The following is a 22549-nucleotide window of genomic DNA, read 5'->3' as shown; positions in this document are numbered from 1 at the left end:
TACCTCATCCTCTTGATGTAAGGGGTGAACGAGGTAGTACATGTAAAGCACATAGACCAGAGTGAGTATGATATAAATGGCAGTTAAATGAAATGCCAAAGATCGACACTGCTGTCGGATTTGGGGGCCCGAGTGTGCAGGAGGCATCATGGCCAGGATGGGGCTCTTGGCTCTCTGACATCTATCTGAAGTCTTGTATTCACAAGCATTTTTGGAGCCTCGGACTTCAGTAGCACACATTCATTCACCAAATAGATATTTATTGGGCACAGAATGAGTTGTATCATGAATGGGAATGGCATTCATGTGTTTTTATTATTATTCGACCGAAATGAAATGCTTCCAAGAGTCATTTAACTCCTATTTAATTAAGAATCGCATAAGAAATCGAAGTCATTGGCAAAAATATAGATGCAATGTATTTCAAAACAGACCAGGTCAGGCATCTTATAATGTGGTTGGATGGGATAGGAGACCTGAGTTTCTCTCACCCTTCCGGAGCATCTCGGTCTAACACCTACCATCCTTCCTGGACCTACAAGCAACGCTATGAGTATGCATGAAGTCATGGACTTACTCGTTTTCATTGCGTTCTCCGCCTTGTAGAGAAATCTACTGTTGCGTCCATTCATGGAAGCGAAACAGAGGGCGTGCGTGCGCGTGCGCACGTGCACGCGCACACACGTAACGTAGTGAAAGCAGGGAGAGCTGCAACTTGAAGGGACTGCCTTGTTTTTCTGTCTCTCCAGTTTTCCACCTTGGTCAGGACGCAGTCTGAACACTTTCTTGTTGCTCATTTTAGTGGAAGTATTTGAGTTTTTTTCTAGCTTTTGCAGAATTGACTCTTAGGGAGTCGCGGTCTTCATATGCACTCGGGATTAGCCCCTTGGGGTGGTGGAGGATGGCCCCACTCACTATACAACAAACAAAAGAGTTTGGAAGAAGGCCTACCTGACTCGATGGTGACCACGCACAAACCTCGGCTCTACCACGTCTCAGCTGCGTGAACCTGAGAATGAACGCTAGGCTGCGACTCCTCCAGGTACAGCCTCACATCTCCGTGGGCTATGTTGATCACCTCTGCCACCAGCGGCATTCCAACTTCAAGCAACCCTGCATGGGGTTTCTGAGGCTGCATGTCTTTACAGCCAGCTTCCTCTTTCTCCTAGGGAGCAACTGGTGGGTTTGAACTACTGACTTTGTGATGATAAGTCCAACACTAGACTGCAACAGCACAGGGCACCGTCCTTCCTAACGCTAGGCTACTATTAATAAGATTCCTTTGGATGAGTACTGTAAGGGATCATTCGGGTTAAGGTTCTGCAGGACTACCCTCCACACCAGAACACCGTTCTCTCCCCTGGACACTGACTACCAAGGTGGACGCCCAGGAGGTACAGAGGAGGGGGAGGGTGACAAGGGTGGGGTGGGGGTGGGGTGGGGTGGCAGCTTTTCTCTCCTGAATCAAGGCTCTGAATGAGGCAGAGAAGCATTCCATCACTACTGAGCTCCATTAGTATCTTTGCTCTTGTGCCATGATGATATGGTTTGGGTTTAAAATGATTAAGGCTACAATTTTAAAGGTGGTGAAATGGGAAAGAAATGGGAAAGAATTAACAGTGGAAATGCAGCCAAGATCTAGCACAGAGCAGCCGTGTGCCTGTGGGCACGCTAGTTGGCCGGTACTAGCCTCACCATGCTCATCTGTGAAAGGGACCTAAGCACAGACCCTGCTCGTGGGGCCTCAGAGGACATGAGATCATGGGTGCTGTGTGTTTGTGGTGCTATTCGGACTGACTTAAAATAGCAAGAGTTTAAAATAATTCAAACAGACACTTAAAAGTGAAGCAGGGCTTTCTTGCTCGCCTCCCCTGTTCCTCCCATCCTGTTTTTCTTAATGGACATTTTTGTGTTTCTTTTTATAGCCATGGTCTTCTGAGAGAATCAATATTCAGGGAGTTCATTAATAATCATAAAATGTACAAAATCATGTGAGCGCTCTTCATGAATTTTAATACTTTTAGGGAGGGGGTTGTAAGTAATTGCTAATTTAGAGTCTAAATGATATATGTATATGTGCACCTATATGTATGTCTATATAGGTATACACACATTTTCAGATATATACATCTTAAATACTCCTGATGTATATAAGAAATATTTTAGAGCTATCCTCGTTAAGTATATAATACATATAATGAAGAATAGATCTAAAACATCGTTATAATTACAGAGTTGCAAGCAACTAAAGAAAAAAGCAATTATGCAGGACTACGGCATCTCTCAATCTAAATCTCTAGTTTTTTGATTCGTATTTTTATTTTAGGTTTAACCAGTATTTTCAAGAAATTAAAAGATCAGATAAGTGAGGCAGGCAGGGCATTTTAAGATTGGCCCTCTCATAATTGGCTATAAACAATGTTTTCATTGCTCTTATTATAACGATAACCTCATTAGTGCAAAACCCACGACTGTTATGAAATATTACACCGTGTTCTACTTTGCCTTCCATGGTTATGTCATTTTCATGTGATAAGATCAAGTGTACAGATTCCGACCCGACTCTTCTACCTGCACATGTCCACAGGCCCCCCTTCTCATAGCTGTTGCTGGCTGTCCAGGAAACCAGAGGGATTGTCTGCAAAGTGACCCACCAGGCCCCAGGAGAAGCCACAGCTAAACAAGCAAGGGAGCACATTGCCTCTAAGCAGCAAGGCAATCTGGGGGGCCTCGCTGTGGCATGCAGACGGCGGGTCGAAATCCCGTGACTTCACTGATGATGCTCCCAACATTTGGGGTTTCCTCGCCAGCCTCTCCCGCCCTGGTGCTTCTTTTGATTCCAGCCAGAGTGAGGATGCAGGGCTGGACTACTATGCATTCAGGCTTGGTTCTGCGGCTGCATGGGGCTCTGCCTTTGTAATGCAAATGGACGCACAAAGTGCCTCTTTGATAATGTGCAGTCAGAAGACAAAAAAGCATTCACGGAAACAGTAAAACTAATTCATAAAGCCGAAAGACAATAGGACAGCATTATGGATTTTTTTTTTAAGGAAAAAGTATCCTAGATCAATATAATTGTCACAATGTAAGCTATTCATAGTCTATGCTAAAGGGAGGAAGGGCCCCAAGCTTAGTTCAAGGGGCAGAAGTTGTTATTGGCAAAAGAAAAAAGTTAAACAAATCTTATAAATATATTTGGATATATGATTAAGAGGTTTCTGCAGATCTTCTTCAAGGTCAAACGTCTAACTGACTATTTTCATGTAGATATGCCATACTATTCCTTCAGAAGAAGGAATCTTTTAAAACTCAGTAGAAGTTTTAAAAAGGCCCAGAGATGCAATGGTTAAAAGCCATATAGTCGATTTTCTTTCTTTCTTTTTTTTTTTCTCCTTTAAAGGGAGTATCTCTCCATCACATACCAGAGTTTAGCTCAAGGTCAACTTATATTAATGCATTAAACTTAGCTGTGGAGGAGGCAAAGGGCTGAAGGAAAAGGGATAAAAGAAGTTCCGAAATTGTTCTTTCAACATATTCAGCCAAGCAACAGAACATTGCCTTGATAGGGTTATATTGGACAGTTGCCATAATTCCTCCTGTTAGACCAGCTCCTCCGGTACCTATTCCCATACCTTTTAAAGTATAGCATGTAACATTTTGCTTGAAAATTGCTTCTGCCTCTATTGCTTTGTTATAGCTGTTTGGCAGTTTCCGTATAGAGGCAGTCCTGTGTCACAAGGAATTACTAATCTGAGGCTTGAGAAGGGGCAACGTAACCTTCCATTCTCTCGCCAGCGAGCTCTGTACAGGATTATTTTCAAATTCTCTGCTGCCATTACAATGCGCTGTTAGCGTGGACAAGGCGGTGAGGGAGGGGACATCATTGAAACTTGGTTACCAGGGTAGATAAGATAAAGTTCATCACTGCCTTGGCATCCACGTTTGCAGTCAGGGCTGGAACATTTGACGAAAGGAGTACATTTGGTCAAGGATATCAGTAAAATAGATGGCTGGACTTTTTCCATTTGAGCTAGCTGAAGAGTTTATCTTTTCCCATGGATGCCCCCACTTAAAAAACAAAACAAAACAACACTGGCCGAGTGATTGAAATAAATGTTTCCTCCAGCGTGCCCTAAGTGTTTAAATGCCAGAGCCCCAACCTGGGGTGGGGGCTAGCCGGGTAGGGGGTGGGTGAGGGGTGGGGGGAGTCTTCCTACCCCGCCTCAAGGAATGAAATGGGGACTGTGCAGAGAGAACTTTCTTTAGAAAGTTGCCATTTTCTTTCTGCCACGTTCGATTCCTCGCCACTGTTAAAAATGACAGTTCCGGCTGCACTTTTACCTAAGCTATTTTTAGCCCTTGTCTTCTGCTGAGGCCTCTACTTCCAGGCATGCTTAACTATTTCTATGACGCAGAGCGCACATGCTAAGGATCGCATTTTAAACATCTTCGATGTAGTCTATTAAGCTATATGGGGTCATTATGCGAAGTCTTCTAGACGACATCTAAAGCCCATGAGGAGCAACGGGCGGGCGGTTTAAATTTCGGCATGAGACGTCTACCAGAAAGGAGAAGCCGGGGTGCTGATTGCGGAAATCGTGATGGTCATTTTGTAAGTCACCCCTTCTTGCTGAGGGCCACTCATTTCCAGCATCTACCCCCCCCCACCGCCGGGCGAAGCCAGGCGTGTTCACGGGTGCAGGGGGTTGATGCTGGAAGGGAGGGTCAGCCTCACCCATCCATAATCACTGTTTTACGGCTTTCACTCCTTCCTGAGGTGTTAATGTGGACCCAGTGGGAACCACGCAGAAAGAAGGAACCCTTGCCGCCCCTGTACTGCCTGGCTCTCTCCCGTCTCAATCGTTAATTCTGATTGTAAGATGTAAAGGTAATTTTGTTTGCTCTCTTAATGCGATGTGGTTCTCCCAGTGGCCCTGGCAGATCCTTTCTCAAATTCCCATTTTGATCAATTGTTTGCAAATAATTAAGCTTTTAAGAGATAATGGCACGAGACGAAGATACACAACAAAGGCCAGGTCTCCAGTCATTGTCTATTGGACCATGGTCAAGTTTGCTTTGATAGCCCAAGGTAGATTGGCGTTGCCGGCCTGTTTCATCCGTCTTCCCTTCGTGAGCGCCTCCTGAGCCCTCGGCAACTCGTGGCCTTGCCGTCTAAGTTTGGCCATAGCAAAGATGTCCAGGAAAAGAAGCAGGCTTGACTCACCCAAGGCCCTAGGCTGCAGTGGTTTGCAATGAACTTCCTATTTGCTGTCTCAAGTGGCACCTTTTAGAGATCGCTCTTTCCTTTTGCGACATGAAGGGGCTGCCTCTGTCTGTAGCATCCTCACGAGCCCAGTGGGTGGAAGGCAACAGGCCTTTGAGTGTTTGCACAGCAGACCTGCCTGTGGCAAAGTTGGGTTTTTTTTGGTTTTTTTGGCTTAAGTCTACAAAAGAAGAAGTCATACTATTCCCCCAAAATAGCTCCCCCCAAACAAAACGAGGGTATCTGGTAAAGATGCATAGGCATTAAGATCTTTAGGCAAATTGGATGTCAATTGAGAAGCCTATTTCTTTGCGAAGGTGTGGCTGGCTATGGAGGAAGTACATGAAGTTGTAGTTTTCATGCGATTCTTGCAATTATAGATTTTTGGGGGGAATTGAGGGTTTGTGGGGCACCACGGGCAAGGACTAAGAGAAAAAGGACAAAATGCATTCAGCTGACCCACCCTCAGTAGAGACAGGTGGAGAATCTTGTTGATTCCTTATTTTTCCCCCCTTAACAATGGCCAGATAATTGGGATAGGGATTTTGCCCAGGCTCACTCATTTCTATTAATATATATGTACATCTACCTCCTGAACAACTGAAAATTACTTAATGGAGACAGAGTGGTGCTGGGTCTCTATAGCTTGAGGCTGCCTAGCAATTATGCTGCATGAAATTAGACACAGTTTGTTCCAATTACTTAAAATCAGATCACATGAAAAGTGACAGAAGGAAAAAAAAAAGTGTGTGTGTGGGAGAACTTTCCCATTTTATGATATTTAAATTATGAAATCAGAAACTACACGATGTGAAGAAACAACATAAATTTGCATTGAAAAATTTGAGGGCCATCTTGTTGCTCTTTGAAGCTGTAATGACTCAGGTAATTTTAATGATCCAAAGAGAATTTTCCTGACACCACTTACATAAATAAAATGTGAATTGCATTTGCCTTAGAAGAATGTCTCTGTGAAGCTTGCTCACAAACAGGCATGCAAAAATACTCCCGAAAACACAGCACAAATAAAGGACTGTGACAATTCTCAGTTTTTCAAAGTAACTAGGGATACATGGCATAAATATTCATTTTTATCCAGTTCCTATCGTACCCTTAAGACACAGTTAACAGGGCAAGGGCAAAAGGTTTTGCCATCTGTTTGCCACCTGTTGAAAGTTACTCAAAGAAATTTCCATAGGACTCGGAAAGCGGTACGCAAGATACTGTTACGGAAAGCGGTATCGACGAGACGCTACTGGTGTACATCCTGTATTAGTCTAGGTACTTTGGAGAAACAAATCCACAGCAACTCATGTATAAGAGAGAGTTTTTTGTAAAGAAAGTGTGCATCACGAAAACATCCCAACCCAATGCTGCCCAAGCCCACAAGTCCAACATTAGCCCATTAACCCAACACCAGTCCACAAAGTCCTCCACCTCACAAAACAGAGGCAATGATGCCGGCTGCAGGAGGAAAGCTGAGTCAGTGAATGAATGAGCAGCTCAGCACTGGCAGGGGTCTCCACACCATTGCTCCAGCACCCAGGGCTGTATCGGGATAGGTCCATGTAGCTTCTCCTTGGGGGTGTCTTGTAGGAAGGAAGTCAATCTTGCAAGCTGAAGCAGGCAACTTCTAAGGCAGCTGCACCCGGTGCAACCATCACAAAACAAGAGACCCGAGAACTAGAAAGGCGAGGCTCACCACCCATTTATCTCTCCGCCTTTCAACCAGCCCCACATGTGATTATCGGCCAGGCTGGCACAATTAACTAACTCACATCCAATTGCAGCTCTACCTGGCAACTAGTGCCAACCGCTGGATGCTATACTTTGAATACTTCAACCCGAGTTTATATTCCAGTTGGATGACAATGTAATAACTGTTGGCTCTTTCACTTCGATGGAGTTTAGTACTTACATGGATGGCCAAACCAAGCATTAGGAGAGGTGTCCTGGCATTCGGAGTCACCAGTGAGTGGCAACATGCATGATACACCTTCACAGGGTCACGTTTACCTCTGTGTGGTTCTGAAACTGCTGTGCAAGGACCCCCAACCGTGATTCCATACTCTGTCCACAGGATAGAGAGAATCCTTTGGTTTGCGTTGTGCGGCAGGTCTTTGCCTTCCAAACCTCAGGGTAGTGGACGGTTTCCGGCTGTCTTCAGTGGTGGTGGTGACTGTGGCAGGCACCGCCTGGAGCACACAGATTGTCTTTGACTCGCGCTCCTCTGTGAGGGTCACACGCCTTCATCCGAAAAGAATGAGTTGACATTGCTTTCGGAAATGAAGTAAAGGAGGAGAGTGGAGCTCAAATCGGATTGTTTTATACTTTCGATGGTAACATTGGCAACGTGGGACCAAAGCGGGACATCATTGATAAACTCATATCCTGGCGAAACAGCCACACGGCAGCTGAAAACCATATACCCTAGCTTGTCGTGCATTCTTTCCAAAAGTCGGGACTTTTTAAAAATGCCGCAGGACGCGGGAACATTTGTTAAAAATCGGGACTGTCCCGCCAAAAGCAGGATGTCTGGTCACCTTATCCTGTGGGCTTCGACTTTTTATTATTGGAGGTTTTGATATTGCATCTGAGTAAAGAATATCTCTGTAACATGGCAAGTCATAGTCATTCTTTTGGCAGATGCGTAATGGCTGGTAGCCATGTGCTGGTCTGGGTCTTGAGGATGGTGGGCAAGGAGAGAGAGGCCAGGACTTACTTCACAGTAGCACCCATGGCTAATCACAGGCTGTCTGTCGCCCAAAGTGTGGATGTTGGGGGTGTCTGGGAAGAAAGTTGACCGACTTCTGAAAAAGCAGTTGCTGGAAAATCCTAGGGGACGCAATTCCTCTCTGAAAGCCTGCGGCTGTGCCAGGAGTCCGGGCTGAGTCCACAGACACCGCGTTGGGTAAAGTGAGTGGGAAGAGAAACCACCACAAGGAGGGACACCCTTGAACCCGGTGTTTCAGGGAGCGATGCCGGCTAAGAGCGAAAGAGGAGAAAGGCTGGCGGGAGAGGGATACATTGGAGTCGTGATAAGCTGGCTGCGTCAAGCTGGGCGTTTGAGCTGAGACTGGAAAGTGATAAAGAACGAGGCCGGGTCATAAGAACAAGCGCTGCGTATCGGAAGACCAGTGGAGCTGGACAGAGGCATGGCATGGGGGTGGGGTGGGGGTGGGGGCGTGACATGCTGAAGACTAAGTCCGGGAGGCGGGCCTTTCTTGGTGATGGGGAGCTTCCAAGGCTGTGATACGAAGTCGGGAGTTCTGGGTGTTTGTTTCCTTGAGCAAGGAATGAATGAAAACAATGAGAGGCGTTTGTCACATCCTTTGGGCGTGGGGAGGCTGCAACACTGGACGTGACCACAGGAAAGATCACTGATTGTGTCTCTTGCTGACCGACCACCCCTCCCTGGCTAGTCTCCTTACCTGTAGCACAGGAGGGATGGTAGATTCCATTTATGTCCCTCAAAGGGATGTAATGGGGATTAATTACCGTCTTGTCTGTAATACACTTGGAGCTCTTCAGAGAAGGGCACTATATCCCATAAAAGCAAAGCCTTATTCTAATTGTGTATTTATTGATTAAGTGACAATCAAAGGCAATGCTTATGGGAAAAATTGCTATATCACTGCTCTCTGGAAACGAATCCCATGTGCATAGATCGAGAACATACTTAAACTTACATATAAGAACACTGAAGTGGCCATTAACAGCCTTTTTAGCATCTAATCAGACATTATTAATGAGATTAGAAGCTATGTTAATTAGCTTTCAATAGACCCGCATTCAGTTGTAGGGAGCATTGGGGGAGGGGAAACTTTCATATTCATCAGAGACCTCAGGGTTGGCGATCAGAATAACTTTATCTTGGGTGAGTTTCGGAGATGCTGTGTTGTAAGCCAGCCAATGGCTCTGGGGATGGAATCATCTCCTCAACTCTCTCCCTGGGTTTCAGAAATGAATTTTTCAAATTCAGATATAGTAGGCTTTTGATTAAAAAAGAAAAAGCGCCAAAATTAATGACAGTCAAATTCTAAAGGTTCGCACAGAGAGGGATGGGTTTCATTTTACGATCTTATTCGGCCATACCCTTTCTCCACTGTAACTCATGAAGAACATAGTCGGACTTGTTCTTGGCCCGCAAAATATGCTGGTCTTTGACCTCAGATTGGCCTGTGTTCAGCATCCCAGTGTGTGTTGACATTCACATATGGAAACCAACTTTGGTTGGATTTTGTTTGTCCGTGCGTTGGAGAAAAGCTAAATAAACGAAATGGTGGCATTGTTTTTTGAAATAAATATAGCTGCTCCTTCCATCTTGATATCTGCTTCCAGCAAGGTGCTTAGCTACTGGGCTTGTTGATTTAAATTGTTAAGTCCATGGTCTTATGAAAATAGGAAGGCCGAGTGGTCTGTTTTTATATGGCAAACCAAGGGGTTGCCCTTGTTTGAATCCTCCCCAATACCTCAAGGACCAGACGGAACTTTGTGTTTGCAACAAATAAACCTGTTAACGGGATAAACTCAGTATCAAGGTGCTGCAAGTATCCTAAGTAGCTATTTATACACTTCACTAATCTTTGTAATTGGTTTGTCTTTTACTGCCATTAATTAGATGATGTAGTATTCCATTAATAAGAATGACACACCTCAGCATTTTTACCTTTAATTATAGACTTGACTAGACACCCGGGTTCTTGACAGAATGGCCGGAATATTGTCTAACATATCGCGTCTCTTTTTTCTTTCTCCTCAGCACCCTTACCCTTCTGAAGAACAGAAGAAGCAGCTGGCACAAGACACGGGACTCACTATCCTTCAAGTGAACAATTGGTAAGTAATTTGGCTTTGTGTTTACACACCATCTGTTTTCCCCTCTGGCAACCTGCAGCCGATGTTTTGCATTAAGAAGACACACCTAGTTATTGCTGCTTTCCCTGGTGGCTTGTTGATCCAAAGGTGAATGCGACACTGTCGACTGCTCCGCGAGACACTTGCTAGTGAGGACAAGAAAACATCCCCACTTCTTTTATACGTTGGTAAATTTTTACACCATCTATGTGTGTGGCAATTGGTTTCTGTGGAGACTGAGGCCTTAAGAGCCCTGTCGGGTCATCCCCTCCGTTTTATGGGATCGCCGTGAATTGAAGTCACTCGAGGGCACTGGGTTGGGTTCGGATTTGGTTTACTGGCGTACACCTATCTAGGTTTTACAGGTGGTGAAGCACTCAGAGGCTAACTGCAAGGTCGGCAGTTTGAACCCATCAGCTGCTTCAAGGGAGAAAAATGTGATGGTGTGCGTGTGTAAGCAAAGATGTATAGCCCCGGAAACCCTCTGGGGCAGTTCTACTCTGTCCCGGGGTCGACCCCATGGCCTGGGTCTGGTTCATTTTGCGTGGGTGGGTCCAGGTACGTGTTTAATGGACGTCGCCATGGCTCTGTAACTGTAGCTCTGCTTGTGGATTTTGTGATGTTTTGATTGAACCCTTTAGGATAATCGATACACAGAGGAGTTTCATCCTAATTTTCCCAGGAATCAAGATTTCCCTTTCTCCCATCAGTCGGCGTTCACAGTCATGGAATTCAGTTAGAAGTCGCAAGGGCTGTGCGTTCAAGGATGGTCTCCCGTTTGCTTGTGTCTCCGGTGAATTGAAAGGGGGAAGTTGTGTTTGTCTTTGGGAGCTTTTCAAACCCGGTGGGTCTCAGAGCTGCGCAGTGCTGTTTGGGAATAGCTATGGGAATTCCTGATCTGACGCCACTCCCAACTCCCACCAATGCTATTCTGACTGAATGCACACTGGTATGGCAACGAGGCTTGAGAAATATGGTTTATTAACCTTTGCCAGTGTGTTGAAAGGCAGGTTTCACACAAGTACCCGGGGCTAGTGTCATACTTGAAGGATTTGGAAATCCACTATCTTCTCAACTTCAGTGTATCTAATTCATTGTCCTGATATTTTTAGATTAGCATTTATGGTAGGGGAAACCTTATCGTCTGAAGTGAAATGCTAAGAGAAGGCCCAAAGCCTGGATGGTGAGGCAGCACCATCTTGCAGACAGCAGTGTTTCTATCTGTTCCATAAGCATCAAAGATTAATATGACGGCCGCTCTGATTACAGGGCCTAATCCATTTTGGTGAATACATTTGTTCTTGATGTCCACTGCACCGACCTTAACAGACCCTTCTCTGACAGAGAGCCTGGGAGTCTTTGGGGGAGGTTTCAGATATATTAAACCCTGTTACAGAAAATGTAATTTCTCTCAATATAATCCCACGTATCCTTCAATTTAGTATTTTAGAGATAACAGGCTCCTTACACTATATTTGCCTTTGGAGGATTAATTTACAAAGTGGACTATCTGCAAGACACAGGCCGACACACAGGCATCGCTTTGTAAGGGTTATCCATTTCTCCAACCTCGCGGCAGCCTTGGGAGATCGATCTTTGCAGCCGCCCTTTCCTGTTCATGGCCGCAGAACGAAGGGGAGTCTTAGGAGAGCCACGTGTGGCCCGGGATCCAGGCGCTCTTAAGCGGTGTCCATTTTCTGGTTTCCACCTACCCTTCTCTCTTCCTTTCTTCGAGTTTGCGGCTCGCACACATTCGCATGGAGTCTTTCCCCTGAATTCACGTCTTAAAAAAAGTCAACTGAGGAAGAGGTGCATTTAATGCAATCCGGAGGCGATGCACACACTGCACGTCCCAGGAACCGTCCAGGGTGAGGACAAGGAGTGTCCAATGAGCTCTCTCATTAAGGGAAGCGGAGGCTCTGTTCAGGTGACAGATCACACAGGCCATTGCGCTTCCTCCGCAGTGTGGCTAGCAAACTCCCTCCGCCCCATGGTCCCCGAGCACACGTTCCAGGGCAAATTGCTCTCCCTGAGTGGACGACCTCGTGGTACCTTCCTGCGGAGGCAGAAGCAGCAAGAAGGTCCTGTGAGACACAAACATATTCATTGGTTTGCCGAGATTCTACGCAGCCTCTGTGCTCAGCCAGCGGCCACCGCCCTGTGTTACAGATGTCGTGGTTCTTAGGTGCCACGGAGACAGTCCCGACTCACAGCGACCCCACAGACGACAGAAGGAAACATTGCCAGGTCCTGCGCCGCCCTCACGAATCCTGGTGCTTGAGCCCGTGGGGTCCAGCCACCGGGTCCATCCATTGCATTGAGGGTCTTCCTCTTTGCCACGGCTTTACCAAGCATGATGTCCTTTCCCAAGGACTGGTCTCTCCTGATAATGTGCCCCAAAGTACTTGAGAGGAAGTCCCGCCAGCCTCGCTGCTAAGGAACATTCTGGCTGCATGTCTTCCAAGACAGAATTATTTATAGTCAGAAAGTGTGTGTGTGGGGGGAGAGGGATCTTAAAAAAAGAGTTATCACATATACCATAAAATAATATACCCTAAACAACATACAGATATTCCATTCTGCCCAGTGTGTATCAGTTAAAAATGACTCTTAAATTATTTGGGACAGAAACACAACTCGGGGGCTTCACCAGCACTGTGTGTAGTGCAGGTTAGAGTTCTCTCTACTTTCATGTGGATTTCACACAACTTTCCTTGGTACTGCCTTACTCTTGCATTTGGTAACGGTTTCAACTCTCCCAATTTCCTTTGTAATAGAGGGTGACCCTGAAACACGAGAGATACATCCCATAATCCTAACCCAACTGCCATCAGTAAGATCCTATACAGAGTTTTCAAAGCTGTACATCTGTACCGGAGCAGATGGTCTCCTCTTTCTCCCAGAAGGTGATGGCTAGGTGTGAACCCACAGACCTTGCTCTTTGTAGCCCAATGCCTAACTCACAGGCTATAATAGAGGTTCAATTTTCATCAATAAAGCATGATGAAAAATGACACCCCCCCATGTTTGATGGGAGTTTTAAAAGATTTATTAATTCTCATTCAGACCTTTTACTTTTAAGGAATTAAATAAAATATCAAAAAGAACATAAATAAAAGTAAATTAAGAATATATATTTATTTATATATATATTTCATCCTTTGAACTTAGAGGAGGAAATACGCTTCAAAAATAGGGAAACCCAAAATTAGAGAACCTGACAGTGTGGTCGATCTGAGTACTAGAAAGCAGAATAAACCCTGAGTGGTTTTCCTTGTACTTTATTGTAACAAGAAATTACCAAAGCTTCTTGAGGAACCTGCCTTCCCTTTTCCTGAATGAAACACTAGCCCAAGTTACTGCCTGGTACAAGTACTCATTTTTCAAAAGTCTCATTAGTATTTTAGCAGTTTCCTTCATCTCGCTCAGTCACAACTTAAAAAAAAAAAAATCAACAACCTCCCCCTATCTTCCTTCTTAGATTCCTTAAAACTTGTTAACACACATGTACAGTTCTGTGTGAACCATGACTCACTGTAAGTCACTGTTGGAGAGATTTAATAAAATGCCGAAGGGCAGGTTGGGTGTAGATCAGTCATAATTATTGGCAGCAACATCACATATTGAAATGCACAATATGTAAGTGAAAAATATAAACTTGTGTCGGGTGGTTAGCTTGTCATAGAAACCCTGGCTGATGTAGCTTTAAGTTTGGTCTGGAATGGAAAGTAGGGTGAGAAGTTTGATGCATTCGAATCGTTCCTTCATTTCATCATGGAGCTAATTTTACCCTTCTTCCACGGACAACGACGGGATATGTGTTACACGCCCTAGCTGCCTGTTTCTGTAGAAGACGGGGCTGGTAGTAGTGAAGGGGTGGGCAGGGGGAGTGGGTATATGGGGAAATTTGAATGTTTCGTATGAAAACCAATCTGGTTATTCAAGAGAAAATTTGAAATAGAAAATAATTGTTGAACCTCTTTTAGTTGGTCTTGTCAGAGTAAAAACAGAAGGCAGAGTCTTTAACAGGTTTGGTATTTGTAATTGCAGGATTTGGAGACTCAGACAGGATGTGAAATTTATTAGATGATGCCAAGTCCACGCCAATAAATTATGTGAGGATTGAGGCAATTTTGCAAATAATTTGCTTAAAGTGAATTCATATTTTTTTTAAGTATTGACTTCCATCGCTAATGGCCTCAGTATCTCCACCCAGCCTGCTGGCGGGAGACTGAGAGCACCGGCACTGTGGAAGTGCAGTGTGTGTCAGAAATGCATGCCATCTTGCTCCAGTGCTCGCCCCGCCCCAATTATAATTTGATCTGAAAGGATAAATAATAGCATTTGGGCCTTTTGTCTTTTGGGCTCTCCACTGCTGTTGCAATGACAAACATTTCTACACGTCCACAATTTTTTCATCTTGTAAGTAGAAACTTAAAGGGCGGGGATTAGGTGGCAGTTTAGGGCTTCCTGTACTTAGGCTGAGCTCTAAAGAGCATACTCACATGCAAAATGAACAGCAGGGTTTCTTTTTCTCTTAAAAGACATGAAAAAGTAAAAAAAAATTATAAATTATCAAGGGTTCATGAGGGAGGGAAGGAGAGAGGAAGAGGGAAAAATGAGAAGCTGATACCAAGGGCTCAAGTAGAAAGAAAATGTTGTAAAAAATGATGATGGCAACAAATGTGCTTGTCACAACGGATGGATGGATGGATTGTGATGAGTTGTACGAGCCCCCAATAAAATGATTTTAAAATATATACCTTTATTTCGTATATTGAAAATGTGAGTATAGCCTGATCGAATAAGAACGCCCTTCTGTATTGTCCCACTGATGTTGCAGACTGGATTTTCATGATGACAATGTGTGTTTTGTGATTGTGTCTCCATTGTTGGAAGCCTCCCAGGCATCCTGCCTCAGCATGGTTCTAGCCTAAGGTATACTGAATGAATTTTATAGTTTTTTTTGCTCACTATTTCTCATTCGAACATTATCCCATTAAGGAGTGGTGTTAGAAGCTTACTCCTTTGTGCACTGAGGAGGCAATATGGGGTTGGGGTGCAAAGGACCTTGACCTTTTAGTTCCACTTGGTTCCATGTCTCACATGGGAAGTACAGTCTGTGTGTGGAGAGAAAGTTCACATTCCATCAATACAAAAAAAAAAAAATCCAAACACTTTTCAGTCCAGTCGATTCTGACTCCTGGGAACCTCATGGGCATCCAAGTAGAATTGCCGTCAGATTCTCAATGTCTGCAAAACTTACAGGACTCACTAGGCTGGTCTTCCATGACTGCTGGGTGGATTGGAACCAATGACCTTTTTGTTGTAGTTGTTGTTAGTCAAATGAAAATCCAAACTCACTGCCAGTGAGCCGATTCCAACTCAGAACACTCACAGGGGACAGAGTAGAACTGCCCCTGTGGGTTTCCGAGACAGGGAATCTTTACAGGAGTAGAGAGCCTCTTCTTTCTCCCGTAGAGCAGCTGGTGGGCTCAACCCGCCGACCTCATGGTTAGCAGTTCAACCTAGTATTCCACCAAGAGGTCCTTTGTTCTTAACTCACTACACCACCCAGTAGCTGATGATAAACCAACCGAGTAGCATCCCGACTACCTGAGTGGACACTGTAGAGAATTGCCCTCACTCCAGAACGCAGAGATTTCCCCAGCCACTCCATGTACTGCCCTCAAAAGCACACAGCGTTCAAGCATCACCTCTCATTTACTACGAATGAAGACAACCAGTGTGTTAGCCTTACAGCTTTATGCCACTGGCAGGTAAAAATGTAAACTTCTTTTTAAGAAAATAGTAATCTCCTTTATTACCACAAACAGATTCAACTGGGAAAGGTCAGCTTCCTCCCTGAGTTACTGCCATCCTGCAACCAGCACTTTTCTAAGTCATCAAATATTCCATAAATACGGGTACCTGTTTAAATGTAAATGTGAAAACATTCGCAAATTATCCCTTCAACTTCTGTGATCTAGAAATCAATCGGGGGTCACAGGGTTTCATAGAATTGTTCGGCATTTTTTCCCCCCGCCCGACATAATTTAATAATACGTTTACAGATGTTGTTTAAACATTAGACACAGATTGTTTTGTCAATAAAGCTAAACAGAGGCATGACACAAAAGCAAGGGGAAACAGATGTAAAATACAGTGCGGCGTGGAAGGCACTCCAGGTCATTCATGGCTTTGCGCTCCAACTACAAAACGCAGTGTGCCGTGGAGGGTGGGTTTGCCTTGCCTTTGAATCAGCCAGCAACGGAATGGCTTCACACGCGTGCACGCACGTTTCATTAAGCAGATGATTTAACTTTTCCCGTTGGGAAGATAAGGTGTAACCTCCATTTAAGGTAAACTTCCTAGTTGATCAAGGGAGGAACGGTGCCATCTTTTTAAAAATGGAGGTGAAGAGGACGAAATAGAAACCAAAATCGTCTCCCCAGCACTTTCCACAAAACATGTTGTTCTCCCACATTTGGTAATTGCTGTGCTTTGCGCCTCGAGGGTCAATTCTAATAATATTACCTTTACAGGTGCTGCTCTGGGCTTAGATTATAGCAATCAAGACTACTCACTAGGTAAAGTACTGTCTCGTTGCTCATAAGAAAACATTGAAATCAGTCAAAAAAAATGTTGAGCTCGCATATTGCCTGAGACAGAGCTGGCAGGGTGCCAGGCAGCCAGCATATTATCAGGAAAGCTGAGCAAATAGCTTGCAGGGGAGAGAGCTGTGAATTTAGAATCCTTCAGGTAGTGTCACATCTTGGGGAGTCTTAGGGCTTCAACGGAGGCACTGCTTTTGTCTGCAGACTTAAAACAAAACAAAAACACAACACAGATCCAGCAAACTACCCTCTTTGAAAAGGACCCTACAGTCTGTTACATATCCTCCGATGTCAGCGTGACACCCTCAGTGGACTCAGCGCTTTCCTCTGGGGCGGAAAAGCACGCCCTTAACACGGATCGACATCGAAAAACCCCAGGTGCAGGTCTGGGATGTTGTCCACTGCACTCATGCCAACCCCCTCGCCCATGTTGCCGTGAGACCTGGCATGTGTGGGTGAGGCAGGCCCTTCTGGGGTCTCAGAAGGTCCATTTGAAGACTTCAGTAGTGTTTCTTGTGGCCGCTGTGTATGCTCCAGCCAGCATTCGGAGGCCATTGGCAGAGCTTGGCAGGAGAGTAAGAGCAGTGTCACCTGAGGAGGTACATCAGGGCCACGTAGGCTTGGAGCTCAAGGGAGGCACGGTGCTAAGTGAGTGAGGGGCCGGGTTTATCCTGTGAGCCCAGGTTTCAGAGCACCTGTGGTTTTGAAACCCGAAGGGTGCTGGCTGATTTTGAATCGTGTACTTCTTCTGGAAGGCGTCGTCCAGTTGGTTCTGACCCGCGGCAGCCCTGTGCACGGCAGAACCCACCGCCGCCAGGCCCTGCTGCTCTGTGTCAGCCACTGTTGTGGCCACCGGGTCAGTCCCGCCCAGTGAGCGTCTTCCAAGCATGATGGCCTTCTCCAGGGTCAGCTCCCTCCTGACAACAGGTTCCACCCTCTCTTCTAAAGAGCATTCTGGGGGTCCCTCTTCGAAGACAGATTGCTTTGTTCTGGCCATCCAGGGCACTTTCAGTATTCTTCACCAACCCCCTAACCCAAAGGCATCGATTCTTCATCAGCCTTCCTTGTGGAATTAAGCCTGATGTGTTGTCTTTCAGTGTCTCGGCACACGTGTCCGGCTTGAGAAATGGAAGGAGGCCCCTGTGCACCATGGACACCGGCAGAGCAGGGCTTCCTTCGCGCTGCGGGACGGGAGGGACGAGGGTGCTGAGAGATACCATGGCCCAAGGGACCGAGTCCTACTTGGCAATGCCCCATACCACAGGTGGCTCAGAACAGATTCTCTTGCCAACCTCCTGGCAACGTAGGGCTCAGCAGTCATATTGGGAAAGCAAACGAGATAAGGAGTCTCGTAGGGAAAAGACATGTGGCGTTAGAACTTTTCATCGGCCATCTCCACGCCTCGTGCCTCGAAGGCATGTCCTTGCTCAAGTTACCTTATCTCGGAGGGCAATGGGCCTAGCACATTCACTCTGTGGGTCTTCGGCTCAGGTTTTCACATGGACTGAACTATGACAGCTGCAAGAACTGTCCTTCACGACGTAGCACTAGTTCATTAGCCCCTCGGGCCTCTTGGGGAGTCCCGGTGTGTGACATAGATGGCTGAGGCCAGGACCGCTAGCCTGAAAGTTCCGCCTATGAAAGGCCAGGCAGTTTGCCCTTGAAAGGTCCCCGCTTTGCACACAGGGGGGTCCTATGCATTGGAATGGACTTGAGGGGAACTATAGCGTTTTGCTTCGAAAGGATCTTCCTGCTCTGATATTCCAATATTTGTTGCCAAGTAGCCCTGATGGCGCAATGGTTCAGTGCTCGGCCGCCAACTGAAAGGTTAAACCCACCAGCCATTTGGGGAGGGGATGGGGTGGGGGTAGGAGGTGCAGAGAGACCTTGATAATCTGTTCTCCTTAGGATTATAACCCAGGAGACCCGACAGGGCAGTTTTCCTCTGTCCTGTAGGGTTGCAGTGAGGATGGATTCAGCAAGCCCAGAGAAGCCAGGTGGAGGCTTAGAAACGGACCGTCTTTCCAACTTTACAGTGGCAGGGAGGGGAGAGCCCACATCTTTCCATACAGAGGCAAGCAGGAAAATTAATGAAAAAGTTGTTACTTTTCCTCATGTTAAATAAGCAAATCAGAGACTGTAAAATAAAACCTAGATGGAATTAAACGTCATCACAAGACATGAAAAACATGCGCGCTGTCATTTGAGGATCCACAATAAAGATAAATCAGTTGTTTTTAGCAGTGTGCTCTCAGTCTATGAAGGGCATGACAGATAATAGGCTGGAAATTTCTGAAGTTATTGTACAGCCAAATTTGTTTTTTCCTCAGGCATTCCATCTTTTTCTCTAGTAATTTTGTACATGACAAACTTTTTAGTGGGCACATTAATAATCTATAAGTAATGTGCTGTCGGGTGTCAGTTAGATAAGATGAAAAGACCATTTAAGCATTATGCATTTGCTTCATTGCAAGAGCATTATAGGTCAGGAGAAGTAGCTTTTGGATTGCAGCTCCGTGTGCAACATGTTCTCCCTCTCTCTCCCCTGCTCTCTCATTTGGCTCGTTTCCAAGTCTTCGTGGAAGAGCTGTCTCTTACGTAAGTCCTACAGGTAGGAGCAGATTTGAAATGCATGCTAGTGAATTCAGGGGACCACGGTATCAGCTATCTCATCAAAAGAGACTTCGGTGTTTTCTACCCCGTGACTCTTTGCCTTCTCGAAGGAAACTTTGTGCAGGGGAAGCAGCCTCGGCCGAGAGGGGGCCAGTGAAGCTTCAAACATTGGTAGTTTCCTTGCAAGTCGGGTTTAGGTCTATTCTTGTCAAATCTGTCTTACGTGTGTTTACATATGGTTTGCCTTTCTGGTATTTTCTGCTTGCACAGACCTGATCTCCACCTATTTTGTGTCAACAGTTGCCCAGGCCGGTGTTGGGTGATTAACCATTGAGCACCGCAGCACCGAGGCCCGAGGTCAGAGCGGTGCCCACGGAGACCCGCTGGGCTCCCCGTGTCTCGCTGACATCATCTTGCTTCAGGCTGCGCCTCCATAAAACAAACAGCCTTTCTGAGAGGTTGAAAAGTCAGCCTGAAATATTAAATCAGGGGGCAAATGCTGCCTCCTCGCTGGATAAAAAACGATTTTCTCAACAACAACCAAAAAAAAAAAAAGGCGTGGAGTCAGAGGTGTGGAGAAGCCAAGTGGTTCCCAGGGCACACCTTGCTGTGCATGGATCCGGTCCGCCTCGATCCAGCGTGTGAACAAATGTTCCCCGGCTTGTGGGAGATGCTTGCGGAGCAGGTTGGTTTCTTTCTTTGTTTGCCAGTGGAGTCAAAGAACATGAAGAGAAAACAGACCTCCAGCAAGATGGCTACAACCAGGGCTTTCCCTTCTAGTGCCCTCACGGGGGTGGGTGTTCCCCTCTTTATCGGCCTGACATCCTGAGCCTGGCCCATTCATATAAAAATAACTGCTCTTGACACCTGAGCAATAGCAAATAAACAAGCACCCTTCATCGCTTTCCCACGTTCACCGAATAGATCTCAAAGAACCAGTTGTGCTTCACACGGTTAGGTTCTGTCACTGAGAAGGGGGCGTGGGGGAACCTTTTTTTTGAAGCATGCTCATTTGAAAGAACAAAACAAAACATGGGGATGTCATCTCGAGTTCTACATCGGACAGCTAAAAAACGTTTCTTGCTGGTGGTGAGATCTGGTTTAAGATGGACAAAGTCTTACGTAAGAACAGTGTGTGACCTGTGGATGGAAACGAAACACAGCCTATGATTTCCAGAATATCGATGTACATCCATACACACCCAAGCTTCCAATATATATATTATTGGAAGAGATTCATCTGAATGTATCTCAGTGGTTTCCAGGATGGTTGCCCCATGGAAGAATTCTCTTGGCCTTTATCATTAGAATATCTGCTGCGGTTGACTTTATCTGATCCCTATTTTGGGGACAGAGTTCATATATACTCTGGGGTAGGGATGCCAAAAAGCTAATGGAGAAAGAAGATTGCACATGTCCAGAAGATAAAGACCTCGGTTGCTCCCATGGCTGGTCACCTGGCTGGTCACCTGGCAGTCCCTTCACAGTGAGGGTCAGTGGGGGCTGGACACGGACTGGGAGCCTGAAAGGGCATCACTGAACCCTTAAGGAAAGCTATGTCAAAGGGCAGTATTGAGAATTAGCATCTTTCTTCATCATGCTATTTCTTTTGACCTTTCAAAAAAAATTTTTTTTTAATGAGATGCTGGCGATCTTGAAGGTTATCAAAAGAGACCACGGATTAAGCTTTCAGCAAACCTGTGCCACAGAACCAGAAGCCGAGTCCTGGGAGGGGCCCTTGTGACTCAGTAGACAGAAGAGGATCCTGAGGCTCAAGGACCTTACTCTAGTCTAGTACACGGCTAGTTCCAGGCAGGATGGGACAGGGTCCTCGTCCAGTGCTTCCTCCACGCGACCATCATACGTCTGTAACAACTCGATTGAGCTCTGCTTCACGAGGCACACAAGTCACCCACGTGAAGGGGACAAGTTCCTTGTTTTTCGTCTGTTCGCAGACTTGTGTAACCATCAACACGATTAATTTTCCTCACCCTCAAAAGAAACCTCATTCCTTTATCTCTCGCCCCCATGCCCCGCAGCCCTGAGGAACCAGTCGTCTACTTCCTATTTCTGTAGATTTGTCTCCTCGGTGCCTTTCATAACAATGGTGTCCGACGTGCTGTTTTGTGACTGGCTTCTTTCCTTCAGCAAAATGTCAAGGTTCATCCATATTGTAACACATCAGAACTTCATCCCCTGCCCCCCTTTTTTTTTTCCCACTGATAAGATATCAATGTTCAGATATATCACATTTTGCTGCTCTAGTCATGTACTGCTAGGCACTTGCATGGTTTCCACTCTTTGCCCAGTGCACATAATGCTAGGCATGCGTTTTTTAGTACCATTGTATAATTTTGAGCATCATGACTGCAGGCCAACCTCATCCTGTCTTAGTTTTACAACTCACCAACTCTTTTTCATGAGGATTAACTCCTTATCCTCGCAACGGCAATACTATGACGATCTCTCAGAGTCGGGAAGTAGCAGCTTTCCTACTTCGTTCTCAAACCCCTCTCCCTCGGCCTTGTTCTTAACTCCCCCTGCCCGTGGCTAGAGTGCTGAATGGGTTCAGAGGAGACGTGGGTGTTAGGTACTGGACGTTGGTTCGGACTCATCTCGACCCCAGGTTGAACAGATGGAAACACTGCCAGAGCCACATGAAATCTAGTCAGTCCGATGGACATGCATGTTCTCCAAACCATGTGGCCAGTTCAAGCCAAACCCACCGCTATCGAGTGAATTCTGACTCACAGTGACCCTACAGGACACAGTGGGAGAACCGCCGGATGGGTTCCCTGAGACTGTAACTCGTTAGTGGAGCAGAAAGCCGCATCTTTCTCCCAAGGAGACGGTGGTTTTGAACGGCAAGGTGGTTTTTGAATGGCAGACCGTGTGGTTAGCAGCTTACATGATAAACACCACGCCACCAGGGCTCCTGGGTCACTTTAAAGAGCTCGTTTTTTCCCTGCCAGTGTCTACCTTGCAGAGATTATGTCCTAGCCCTCCACCGACTGACGTTTGTGTCTCCTTGAAGTGTCCCACTTGTGTTTGACAGATGGCGTAGCGTTTACCTTTCGAGCTTCAGTCACTGAAATAGAAGTTATGGTGAGCAAAGGACTAGACTCGGGTATCTATGCAAGTCCCGTAGTCAGTGGGGTGCCAGTCTGTAGTTTCACTTTGTGCCCAGGAGAAAGTGGAG

General features: G+C 45.9%; 1 protein-coding gene across 2 annotated transcripts in view; it reads left to right on the top strand.

The window, feature by feature from the left end:
• The window catches only part of MEIS1 (Meis homeobox 1), a 154000-nt gene that overhangs the window by 116073 nt on the left and 15378 nt on the right, over positions 1–22549 (top strand). For both annotated transcript variants that reach the window (XM_004710169.2, XM_004710170.2), the window contains exon 9: positions 10026–10102. In XM_004710169.2, the coding sequence (XP_004710226.1) occupies positions 10026–10102 (77 nt within the window). The remainder of the gene's footprint in view (positions 1–10025; positions 10103–22549) is intronic.

Source organism: Echinops telfairi, unplaced genomic scaffold (genome assembly GCF_000313985.2).
Source record: "Echinops telfairi isolate 266 unplaced genomic scaffold, ASM31398v2 ScPeMD7_2573;HRSCAF=3158, whole genome shotgun sequence".
Lineage (NCBI taxonomy): Eukaryota > Metazoa > Chordata > Mammalia > Afrosoricida > Tenrecidae > Echinops > Echinops telfairi.
The sequence above is the reverse complement of the archived record's forward strand: the minus strand, read 5'-3'. Positions and strand labels throughout refer to the sequence as shown.